Raw genomic sequence first — 13737 nt, forward strand, 5'->3', positions numbered from 1 at the left:
TTGGCAGCTGTCTGTCAAAAATGTTGCTTTTGTTTTTTTTTTTTTTTATTTTAACTCCGAAGTGGGAAGGCCATTACATCCATGTTGGATGCAAACACAAATTTTCATATGGCCATGGCATCCATGTTGGATTCAAAAAAATTTTGTTTTCACAAAAAACCAAAAATTATCTGTATATTAACTAATTTTTAAGACCATGGCCATTAACATTAGTTGCGTCGTTCTTGTGTTATAAGCGTTTGAAGGTAGCCATATTGAATTTTTTTTCGATTTTTTAAAAATCAAATGTGAAAACTTTTTTATTTTTATTTCTAATTTTTCGAAAAAACTTTAGTAATTTTATATACATATCTGTTCAACAATCTTATCAGCATCCATTTAAGACTTTTATCTGAAAAGTGCATTGCGCATATCTCGAGATATTAACATTTCAATGCAACCATATGTCAAACAGATTTTTGATTATTTTTTTCTATGAGAGTTTTTTTCAAACTTTTGTTCTTGTTAATATTTTCAGATATTTCTATGTATATGAACACAACAATTGAAAGTAAAATCTGAATAATTATCTGGATTTTTCAAAAATCTATACAGATAAAGTTTTTGTTGTTTTTAACACGTAAATTGTTTTGATTTCAAAAATCTCGATGTCGTTTTTTTGCACAAAATCTATATAGATAAACAAAAAAACACACCTAATAATCATAATAAAATAGAACAGTTTAGAACAGGATTTTCTGTTCCGGCTTTTGAGTCAGGTTAGAACAGATTCGTGAGAAGTGTCAAAAGCAAAGCTGTCATTTTTTGTTTTTCTTTTGATTAATTGTGCTAATATTTCTCGAGTGCTCGTGGTTTTTATAACTAAAAACAATTTTTAATTATATTTTTTCGCAGTAAAAATATAAAAAAATAGAAAAAATAAACGAGAAACGATAAACAAAAAATTCGTATAACTTAAATTTTTTTTTTTTTATTTCGACAATTGACGTTTAAATGACTGTTCTAACTTGTTCTGACGTTTCTCACGAAACTTTGCTGTCCTGTTTTGATATATATATATATTTTCACAATAAAAAATACCCTACTTGCATTTAAATACCGATTATCCGTCATCAACGTCACAAAAATATACCAGTTTTTATCAGCAACATGGTTTCATCACCCGAACGCCACCAATAAACCCGGATAATTCAAATTTCCTCTCTGAACTCATCCATTCTAATGTCACTCATACAACTGTCAAAAAAACGCACCCTCCAAGTGGAGTGGGAGGTTTTGGTTTTTTTTATTATTTTGGTTAGTAGTGCGATAGAGTCAAGTACGAAATATAATAATTTTTGTATCTTTACTATATTTTATTATTCCAAGTTGTGTGCTCCTCTTTCCTTATATCGGCTCCCCTCCGTCTACATCATCATCGTATTGTCGTCATTCCTCATCAAACAAACTTATAATAAATTCATCAACTTTACTTCGTCAGTTTAAATAAGAATTACCAAACAAAAAAAAAAAAAAAAAAAAAAAGATGACAAACAACAACCTTTCCCAATTATTGTCAACCAATAATTCCATCATCATTTCTACTGGCAACATTCTAAATATTGACAAAAAACCAGGTCGCAAATCTACCGAAGAACTTACCGATGGACTCAAACTAACATTTAAAGATTCCAATGCCACCATTAATCAAAATAATGGTGAATTACATCGAAATATTAAAGAATTACAAAGTAAAATATCCGAAGAGGAACGTTCCAATATTAGCATTGGCGCTAAAATATTCCTTAATAAAAAATCCACCGAATTATTGAATAAAGCAATGACATCACTTTTGAGTATCTTACAAGTCCAATGTGTGGACAATGTGGTTTTGGCTTATCATCCAAAACCTGCCAAAATACTCAATGAAAATGATCAGTCTTATGGTATTCTTAAATGGGGTAGTAAGAATGAAGAATCTACTGAAGAGCTAAAAACATTGTGGGGTCAATTGGAACAGTTTTCTTTAGATAAGAAAATTTGTCAATTAGGAGTGTCCGATTTGGACACTGACACTTTGACTGAACTTTATAAAAACTCTAAAGTTCATCCAGCGATTGCACAGATTAATCTGTCGTCGTGTTGCGTTGTTCCACCTCCGCTGCAGGAATTTTGTACAAAGAATGACATTCAATTGTTGACCCATAGCGATCCAGAGATTATTCTCAATGACGACACTTGGAGTGATTTAAATCTGGGTGAACAACTGTCTTTGGATTGGGTTGTTCGCTATCAAGTTCATTTACGCTGTCGAGGTGTACTCACGGCCAAGGGTTACATTGTTGGTGCCTCAAAATAAAGTCGAAGTTGTCATAGCGCGACAGCAACAGATGTGCAAAGGTATTGCATAATGAGGCGAGAGCAAAAGAAGCCAGATCGTTCGTCGTCGTTTTTATCTATTTTTACACACATTGCATTTCTTTTTTTTTATAAATGCAAACAAAAAATAATTTATGGTTCCAGGAAAAAATTTATAAACTACGTTATTCCATAGTTTTTTTTCGTTTTTTACATAATAAATAGATTTTTTTTATTTTTTATTATTCTTTATTTTGTATTAAAAATAAAACACAAAAAAAAAAAAAACACTTGAAATGTACATAAATTATTTTATTGAAAAGAAGGGAGAAGATAAAATAAAAATGAGTTCTAAATATGTTTACATTTGCTATCAATTAATTTATTGTGTGTACCTATGTTTTTTTGTTGTTGTTGTTTTTCTTGTTCTTTGGGTTATTTTTTACTTTAAAAAAAAAGTAGTTTCTAGAAATTAAGTGAAGAGTGATGATGAATGACTATGACGAATGAGGCAAATGAGGCGTGAGATAATTATTGTGACTTGCACCTTCACTTCAACAAACTCATGTGTTATCAATTACACAACAATAGCGATTAACTCTATCGTTTGGAGTGCAAATGGGTATAATATCCACCAACAACCAACTATCACAAAGGAAACGAGGTTAACTTGTGTGTGTGTATTACACACAAATGGTTTTACTTCCTTAAATTTTTAATTAGCACGAGATATGATTAATGTTTTGATAAGTAATTTATTTTTGAATTTGACAAAAAAAAAAATTGAAAATAAAATAAAAAAAAGTTATTCGACGAGGATGGGATTCGAACCCACGCGTGCAGAGCACATTGGATTAGCAGTCCAACGCCTTAACCACTCGGCCACCTCGTCATGTTGGAAGTGGTGGCAGTTTGTTGTTAAGAGTTGTGTTGATAAAAAAATATGAATATAAGTGAGTTTTTATACATTATTTGAAATTCATGGAAGAAAATGCATTCATGCAAATGATCAGAGTTGAATAGATATTTCCAATTGGATTGGATTACATACATTGGTATCTATTAAAGCTTGACAAATTTACTGTTATGTTGGTTAGTAACTATCTAAATCTTTTGTTTGTGAATTGATGATATGAAAATAAATATTTATACTTACATACATAATGTACAATTGTGTGGATCAGAATCAAAACCCATTATATCCACTTTTCAAAAAAAAAATGACTTAGGTAAGGTAAAGGCACCAGTATCCGGACAGTGTTAGTATCCGGACACTTTGTGATATTTTTGCGATTAATAGGTAAATCATCCTAATAAATTCCAATATAACCACAAATATACTTTCTCTGATGTATTTCACATATAAATACAAAGTTTCAAGCAGATCACCTGACGGGTTTAAGAGATATACTTCAGTTAAGTGTCCGACATCAGGGGTGAGGTTGTGAAAATGGTTTTTTGTAAGAAAAAAATAGTGGAAGCATTTGAAAAAACTAAGAAAATTCAGACCTGTTTATTAATTTTATTATAAAAGGAAATTGTTAGTTTTGAGTACTCAAGACCATGGGCATTACACAAGACGATACCTGCAGAATGTGTAACAAAGACGAAGAAACAGCAGAACACATATTGTGTCACTGTAATTGCTTAATCAATACACGTCGACGTCACCTCGGAGGGTATTATCTCGAAGCGGAAAACATTGCCGCTAGTTCACCCAAAAACATACTAAGTTTTCTAAACTCAGGATTTCTACGTGAACTCTAAAAAGAGGACATCACAATAGGCCCATCAGAGGCCGCAGTGATAAGGCGAATTATTCCCACCTCTCACCCTAATCTTAATATTAATCTTAGTTTTGAGTAAATATGATACATTTTGATAATCTTATATATAAAAATGAGTTCGTTTAGTGTGTGTGGCCGATAAACTCGCGTTTGGCTGGTCCGATTTTGGTAATTTTTTTTTTGTTTGAAAGGTATTAATATGTAGATGGTTTGTACCAAAAAAAAATAAAACTTTTTCTCCCATCTTCACAAAGCTGTCAATTTGTACGAGTGAAGAAACACTCCAGCTTTTGAAAAAGTTTAACTAAGCTTAATTTGTAAAAAAAATATATTAAGACTTCAAAATAATTATTGTCTGATTTTGAGTAAAACATTATGTGCAAAACTCCGTGATGCCTGTCAACGTTTAAATTTGCTTGAAGCAGACACTCATTGGGACTCAATGCTTTCTGGTGCATCTGTTTCGTCTTCGCCACATCAAATACGGATTGACTTAAAAAAAGTCAAAGACTTCATACTTTTTGATACAAAATAACGTAAAAAGGGGATAAGCTCCAAAAGACGTTTCCTATGGAATTCACGCCCGGATAATTACCAGACCGGTCCAATACTTAATTTTTCTGTACCGAGGAATAACGTGACATGCTTATGCTTAACTTTATGGCAAGGATCGCCACTTGCATAAACATAGAAGCTCTGATCGTCTGGACAGTACGTAATGTTCTTAGATTTGGAGCAGTTTTTTTTTTTTTCGTAACAGACCAGACAAGCAGTACGTTATTCAAATAAAAAAACATCATCTGATGTTCTGCTATTTCAGGGAAAGGATGAGGTTCTTTTTATATTGTGGAAAACGCCAGAGGCGGCGCTAGACCAAAATGAGGCGTGTGCTAGAGTAAATTTTCGGGGCCCCTGAGAAAATGAATTTGGACTATTATTTTGAAAAAAAGTATTAAATCTTCGGTCCAAGTTCAAGTTCAAAATTCTAATAACAAACTTAAGGGGTTATCTAGTTGTAAGTGCAAAAAAAAACTTTTTTTTGTGGATTTTTTGTGAAGAGGCATTTAATTATATAAACATAAAGAATACATATCCATATAGAAAATTTAATGTATTAAAAGTATTCAATGTGTATTTAAAAAAATATTGGGTTCCGTTACTTTTGTAGAAGATCTCCTAGACGACCTCCAAAAAAAAGGTGTCTGGCGGTGAGCAAACTTTCTCCCAAACGGCTGAAGTAATCGGCTTTAAATTTTTACACAATTTTCTTAGATACTTTTGTCAGGTAATGAAGGAAGGAAAAAGGTTTTTGACAATAAATCGATTTTTAAAGCCACTTTAAAGTGTAAATTTTCGTAAAAAAACGATTTTTTTCTTTGGGAAGCCGCCATTTTGTCATATCAAAATTTTGACTATTTCTTCGTTCATTACCTGCATTCGTCTATCCTGAAAATGAATCTTTTGGTTTTTTTAATTTTAAGTGACTTGGATCAGAGATATCTTGCTCACCACCAGATACCTTTTTTTTGGAGGTCGTCTAGGAGATCTACTACAAAAACAACGGAACCCAATATTTTTTTAAATACAAAGCGAATTCTTTTAATACATTTAATTTGCTATGTGGATATGTATTCTTTATGTTCATATAATTAAATGCCTCTTCCCCAAAAATCCACAAAAAAGAAGGATTTTTTGCACTTACAACTAGATATAACCCCTTAAGACAAAACGTTTCATTTCAATGTAAGCCCTGTTCCTTTGGGAGGTGGCAAAGTACTACTAGTAGTTTACTAGCGATTCCCAAGACAGTAGATGATAGTCCTAGATTAACCAAAACATCTACTATTAGAAGACTACCACTTCCAATGGAACAGGGCTGTAGATGAAAAACAAAATGCACGACTCGATCTCACGAACTTTTTCTTAAGTTTCAGATTGCTTTAATTTTTAAAACTTTTTATATAAATAAGATTTTTCGTTAAATGTTCTGAAACGTACATATCAAAAAAAAAATAATTCGTTCTTCAAATCAAACAAAATCGACATCTAGAATGAATTTCAGCAAATTGATTTCTTTTATTAGGGCACGTTTTTAGAAAAAATCAAAATCGTTAGAAATCGCTATAAATGTTTATAATAAAAGAACAAAAACTATTTTAAGTAAAATTGATATGAAATTTTGCAGAAATTTTTAATCTACATTCCAAATTTCATAAAAATTAAATGCAAAATTTTCTAAAATTTGACTATTCAAATAAAAATCAAACTTTCTTCATCAAAATAAAAACTAACACTTGATTGCTTTTTGATTAAATTGTAATTTTCTAAAATTGGTATTGTATAATATAGCTATTTATTTTAATGTAGAAATTCTTGTTTTCGTCAGTTTCTCGGTTTCTCTTTTAGAATATAAAAATATCAATTGAATTACCAATTGGAAAAGGGGAATAAGTCCATCTCATCTTATTGTTGGCAAAACGCAAATAACTGCACAACTTCATTATTTGATGGTTCTAAGAATGTGGTTAGGCTAGTCTCACGTTATTCTTAAAATTTGAAAATTTACACTTTTCAAACAACCTGTAATATAGCTGAGTGCCATTGCTATATTAAAATAAAAAAGTTAAAATTTATCAGTAGGAAGAAGGAAATAAGGCCGGGATTTGTTTCTTTCTTTAAACTATTGTTTTTTTTAAATCACTTGTATATGTATATGATTTCTATTAGAAAATCTTTTTTTTTTTCTTTCATTTGTATAGAGAAAAGATTAACATCAAAATGTAATTTTAGGAATATTGATGACTTATTGCTTCTTTTAATTGGTGATTCAATTTTGCTTTTGAGTTGAAGAAGAAGAGACCGGAAAAAAACAAGGGGCTCCCCCTGCTAAATACAGGAAGATATATAAAAAATTGAAATTGTTTTTGTTGATGTTTTTCCTCTGTTAGATACTTATCAATCATTACATTTTTTTTTACGAAATAACTGAGAAAAACAAATTATTCGCATGTTTGTTTGAGCAAAATCTTTGGTTTAAAACAGGTTTTTAAAGTTTGGTGGATTGTAAATCCGTTTGATTTTGAAACATCAATGAATCCGCAAAATGAGTTCGAATACCTACGAAATTTCGAACAGCGAAAATTCCACTGAATAAAATGGTCCTTTTTAATCATTAAATTGGCGGCGGAAAACAAAAATGTTCTTAAGTCCTACGTAACAAAGTGTTTAAATTGCTAGAAAGTGTAAAAAATCAGTTTATATAAATTGCGAGCGTAAGCGACCAAAGAATTTTATTTAAGGGAAATAAAGTTTACCCATTCTTAACCTTTACAAAAACTTATTTCATACAATTTTAAATACCTATACAAAATTGAAAAATAGAAAAAAGAAAAAAAAAAAACTGTTTTTATCACTGAGATTTTGTATTTTGTAAATTTAATTGGGAATTTTAAAAGCAAAATTTTAGATAATCCAAGTTGCTTGGCAAACTAATTATTTGCTTCACTTGAGAAAAAAAAAAAAACAAACAATAATCTTAAATTGTTTGATTTATTTTTTATTTCCTGCTTTTGCAAAAAGTGGCCAATGTATGCTTCGACTCATCTCGATGGAATTATGGAAATCGAGTGGAAACAAGCCAATTTCAATTATTTGATTGTTTTGAATAAAGAGAAGAGACATGGTTTTTCGGATTTTATTATTTCTGAGACATTTTCATTTAGCGACCGCGGGGCCCCTCTAAGCGCGGGGCCGTGTGCGGGGGCACACTCCGCACACCCCTTCCGCCGCCTCTGGAAAACGCCATAGCTCCAGACCAACACACAAAGGAGCTTGGGAACGTTTTAATTCTACGATTTCAGAATATTCTCGAGACTCGAAGCTTCTATATCTATGCAAGACTGGGTTCTTGGCATAAAGGTTAGAATGTTACGTTATTCCTAGATATACAAATTTAAGTATTGGACCGGTCTGATAATTCTCCCGGCATGAATTCCATAGGAAACGTCTTTTGGAAATTATCCCCTTTTGTACGTTATTTGGTATCCAAAAGTATATGAATTCTTTGACTTTTTTTTAAGGCAATCCAGATCTACATGATAAGCGCAGGTAAATTTGACAAATTTTTTCGCTTGGGTTTAATAATATGGCAAGGCTTTTTGATACGGTTTTCTTACCCGCGAACAGCCAACATATAGTTGACCATGAGAAAAAACAGAATTCTCTAAATGAATACCACATATTTCAAAAGATAGGCCTTGTGCCTTATTTATATTTATGGTTATAGGAGCAAATTGAAGATGCTTAAATTCAAATGGGAAATTTGACAGAATCATTGGACCTTGATGAATCAACACATCTTGGCCGTTGAATTTTCCACAAAAAATGGTAGCTTCAATTAGATTTGCCATTAACTTCTTCAAGACAAGTCTTATACATTGCAAAGCTTAAGTTGCTGTATTTTCCGAAGCATTATAATGAGCGCTACTACTCTCCGCGCTAAATGATGTTGCGGCAGTCCTGGTATATCCAATGAATTCAAAAACTCCGTTTGGTTATTTGATACATTACATTGCTTTCATTTGTGACAGGGTCAACCGATTTGTAGGCAAAAAATTGTGCATTTATATCGTTTAAAATTGTTGCATTGATTTCAGAAACATTTTTATTTGTACCAGCCATTATTGCACGTTCACTCAGCCAAGCAAGATTTTTGTAATTTGTCTTTATACCTACTAGGAAATACACTTTGAATCAAATCATTTTTTGAATTTACATTGTAAAAATCGTTTTGAAGTGTAATCCGGCCTTCAGAATCAAGTGCCATTATTCCATTAACAATGTCCAATAACTGCTAAATTACAATAAATTGGTTAATGTTCATTATAATAATCCAGTTTTTTTTTCGGTTTTAATTTATTTTCACACAGGTCCTATTTTTTTAAAAAGTGCACTCAGCGAAGCGGGTGGGGGTTAGCTAGTTTATTAATAAAATAGTCAAAAAGTTTTTTTTTTATTATATTTTTTAGTGTCCGGATACTAAAACTAAAATTTAAGACTTTTTTTAGTTCCCGGACACAGTGTCCGGATACTGAAAATATGAGGGAAAAGGAAAAATCGCTTTTTTAGGCTTTTAAATTGTAGTTTGGAACATATTTTGGGTTTTAATGCAAAAGAATTGCATTTCTCTCTCAATGTTTCAGTATTCGGACAGGGTTACCTAAGTTAAAATATGTGTGTCCGGATACTGAAAAACTAGATTCAGTTTCCGGACACCCTTGTTTTTAATGTAATTTGAAGTGTTTTTGTACTTTTAAACTTGCTATCTTATAAGGAATGAATTCAAAAAACATATCAAAGACCATAGAGGATACAAGGATTTATATAAATCCAATTCTAGCTTTGAGAGAAGCTGAAAACATTAGCAGGCAAAGGAACAGCAGTTTTTAGATAAGAGAGCATTATAAAATAGTTTGAATAGCTCTAAAATTATTTGAAAAGTATTGACCAGGAAGATATTTCCATTTATGACTAGAGACCAGTTTTTTTCTCTACCCAAAGTCTAGCAAAATTATATCACGGAGAAAACATAACGCCAGGGAAAACTACTTCTGGTATAAAAATCATAATATAGTTAATTATATTAGAAATTAGTTAAATGTACCAGAAATAAAGTTAAATATACCAAAAGTTAAGTAATCCCTTCGTTACTTTCTCTGTGTAGCCTCCTAAGGCTGAGTAGCGAAACCTTTTTTGATTATGTTGCAAACTGCGGACACAAACGCTTGATGACAAAGTGGAACATCCTGTGATGGACATAAGTCACACTAAAGTTGAGTGAATTTTGTTCCAAAAATCTAGTTTTTTTTGCACGCATTTCCACCGAACACAACTCACATCATGCTGTCAATGTTAGTGTCTTTAAACCCCCCTAATCTGTTTGAGAGAAAACAATTCATGATTGGATTTAATCCAAGCACTTCCAAACTGAATTTTTCACCACTTTTAAATGAAGCAATAATGAAAAATATGGATATGGTACTAACAATGTGATATTATTGAGGAATGAGGACCCCTAAATTTTGTTGTCACCTTCAGTAATTATGAATTCTGGAAATATTCGTTCCGTGCTTCAATCAATCTCCAAGCCTACCAATTTTGACAATTCCTTCGTTTCCGAACGAGGTTTCAATTTCATCCCAAGAACCTCGTTTTAACATAAACGTACCTAAGTCCTCATTTATAATTGTTTTAGCGAAAAGTTTACTAAGAAAAGTGGATTGTTACCCTTATTATAAGAACTAATTTTCGTTTGTTTTGTAGGTACCCAATAAAAAAAGTTCTCATAGGATTTTTTTTTAAACTGAAATGTATTATTAATTCTTTTAACAAATATAAGCTGTAAGTGTGTCCTTTTTGTTGATTGCTTAGTGATAACTTTTATTAAAAACTATTTTAACCTTTAAAAGTACCTACCAAACAGTTTTTTTCAACAATTAAGTTTTTTAATAAATTTTTTTGTATTAAAGTTATATGTTCATATTTTTTTCAAAAACAAAAGATGTTTTATTTCACAAAAAAGAAAAAAAGAACCATAATTTCATACAAAATAATCGTGTCCGGATACTGAAATAAATTTGTCCGGAAACTAAATTTTGCGTCCGGACACTAGTGCAAATCGAACTTTTTTTATTATTTTTATTTTTAAATATTAAAATGTTTTATTTAAAAATTATGTGAATGTAACATTATTACAAAAATGCCAAACTTTGAGAAACTACCAAAATATTTGCTCTAGCTTGAACAGCAATAAAACTATTCGACGTCAAAGTTCAAAAGTACCTTAACTGTCCGGATACTAGTGCCTTTACCCTATGAGGTTTTGCCTCTATTATTCAAATACATACGTTGCGCCCAAGTTTGAGTCTCTAATTACATTTTTTGGCGTAGAAATCAGACCACAAAGTTAGAGGTTAATTTCAAAACCCATTTTATCCACTTGAGTTTTTGTTTCAAAACCCATTATATCCAAACAATTTTATTCACATCAAAATCCATTATATATCCATTCAAAATATTATTTCTAAAATAAATTTGAAATTCAAAAACCATTTTATCCATGGGATGAGATTAGATGGGAATATCTGAAAATTTATACGGATTTTTGAAAAAAAATTCGGCATTTAGGTTTGAATTTATTTGTTCAAGAAAGTAGGCGTAGTTAAAAAAAAAAGGAAATAAAGTTTTCTCGTTTTTAATTGAGTTTTTTTTAATGCCATATTTTCTTATTTTGGTCTGAAATTCAGAGGTGATTTTCAAAATCCATTCTATCCATATTTGTTTTGGGTATAACTTTAAAACTAAAACCCTCAGATCACGATTTCTGGACTTAAACTGTAGGGAATCCTAATTGAATCAATCCTGCATTTAAAAAAGTACTAAAAAATGTTTCGCTTACGAGGTTAAAGTTTTTCTCGATTTACTCGAAATCAAAAAAAGTGGATAAAATGGGTTTTGATTCTGATCCACACAATTATTGTAGGTACATCTATAAAAATAGCCCAAAACAGAATTTTTGAAATTTTCAGTTTTCAGATGTTTCAAGAAACATTTGAATTTGAAGTAGGTTACCTGTAGGGTTGCCAACTTTTTTAAGAAGGAATAGCGAATAGAGTATATCACAACAAAAACATTACTGTAAAAAAAAGAGCCAAGTTCTCCTATGTTGAAATTATGCTGGCACAAAAAGTACTGAGATGTAAAGTGTACCAAGTTCTAAAGTTTGGGTTCAAATTTGTTTCAATAAAATTTTGATTGTTCTCTTGACAATTTTTCTTTAAATTACAGATTGTTAAAGTTATTTCAAAAATTGCCAAGTAAAAAAAAAAGAGTACCATTTATTTCAAGTCTTGAAAATGTATTTTTTGGGGCTTCTTGCAGTATATTATTTCAAAAACATGTGTATATCTAACTCTAAATGTTCAAGTTCAAAATTCATATAAATTAAGAGCTCATTTTTGATCAATTTTAATGAAGCCCCATTCCTCTAATCTGACCACTTCATATTCATGACAAAAAATACTCTCTAAGTGAATGCTGAAGTTGCAAGAACAATTTTTGCAGTTACCAATATAATTCATCGAAATAAAAAGAAATAAGAAGCTTTAACTCAAACATAAATACCTTGATTTTTTACAAGAAAAAATCTAATGTTTTGGGGTCTTAAACAAAACAAAGTAAAATAGAGAACAAAATTAGAATTAAAAAAAAAAATAAGCTTATATTTCTGAAAAACGAAAAAAATCCCTTTTTAAACATTTTTCTTTAATTAATATTTCAAACCTTTTTTTTTGTAAAAAATCAAGGTACTAATATTCTATAAATTTTTTTATTTCCATGAATTATATTGAAAACAGCAAAAGTTACACCAGTTCAAACATTGCAAAATCAAGAAAAATAACATAAATTGCAATTCATTTTTTTCTATTAAAAAAACAAAGTTTAATCTTTTGACAAAAGCTTACTCCTTCCTTTGATTCAATTTCATTACAAAATAGAATAAAAAAAAGGTAAATTTTAAGTCTGACTAAGAAAACAAACAAAACAAGTAGGTCATACTAAAACAACGACCAAAACTTATATAGTGTTTTGTACTCTCTAGATTACAATTGTTCAAATTTAGAAATTATAAGGTCGAATATTTTAAGCCTTAAGATGTTTATGCGGTGGTACACTTAGCCTTAAGTTAAAAAAAAAGTATTTTGACGTACTCTATAAGAGTTATAGATTATAGAATACACATACGTGAAATAGAGTACAATACTCTTTTTTAGAGTACGGTTGGCAACCCTAGTAAGTAAGTATTAACGTAAGAAAAATAAAATTAAATGAGTTGTTAAATTTGAAAGTGGTAGGTATCTATCTTTTTTTAAATAAAATATTGCATCTAATTAAATGCGTTAAATACAACTCCATTTTTAAATTTGATTAAAAAATCCATTGATATTGTTATTTTTGATTGAACAAATTGATATTTTTGAAAAAAAAAAAAAAAAAAAAATAGGTATGTTAATGTGCCTTTCAAACCCTAATAGCGACTCTTATAATGATGCAAAATAATTTCTAAGTACCTATATGTTTTTTAATCAAAAGTAAAATTAAAAACAAACATAATCATTTCCGCAGAGATAAATATGTAATTCATATCAACGTCATTTTTTTTTTTTTTTTATCAAAATCAGATAAGTTTTCTAGAGTAGAAGAAGAGGAATCCATAATAATGCTTCCACGAACGGAAACAAAAACAAAATCGTGAGCAATTAATTTAGGTAGGTTGCCTATACTTATGAAATTGTTATCATATTATCTAGAAGAAGGATCTAATTGACCTAAATAATCTGCCTCAAAATTTGTAACTTTCAAACATACCTACATACCTAGCATCGGAAACCACAAAAAATTGCTTTTTTTTAGAAAGTGGGATTATTTTTTAAAAAAAGGTCAAAATAGTTAATTTTTAAAAGGTCGAGAACGTTACCTTGAGTGGGTACTTTTCTAATGGAAAACCACTTAGTTTGGTGATGATGATGGAGAAATATGTAAATAATTGAAGAAA

General features: G+C 30.2%; 1 protein-coding gene and 1 non-coding gene across 2 annotated transcripts; one reads left to right on the top strand and one right to left on the bottom strand.

Moving 5' to 3' along the window:
• Positions 1-1273: 1273 nt before the first annotated feature.
• LOC129913886 (glutamate--cysteine ligase regulatory subunit) lies at positions 1274-2714 on the top strand. Its single transcript, XM_055992851.1, has one exon. It carries the CDS (start codon positions 1526-1528, stop codon positions 2336-2338), a length of 813 nt encoding a protein of 270 aa, XP_055848826.1. The 5' UTR covers positions 1274-1525; the 3' UTR covers positions 2339-2714.
• A 433-nt stretch (positions 2715-3147) lies between these two features.
• Trnas-gcu (transfer RNA serine (anticodon GCU)) lies at positions 3148-3229 on the bottom strand. The gene has a single exon. It is a non-coding gene; the product is annotated as a tRNA-Ser (tRNA).
• Positions 3230-13737: the final 10508 nt, after the last annotated feature.

The sequence above is a fragment of the Episyrphus balteatus genome, chromosome 3, assembly GCF_945859705.1.
Source record: "Episyrphus balteatus chromosome 3, idEpiBalt1.1, whole genome shotgun sequence".
NCBI lineage: Eukaryota > Metazoa > Arthropoda > Insecta > Diptera > Syrphidae > Episyrphus > Episyrphus balteatus.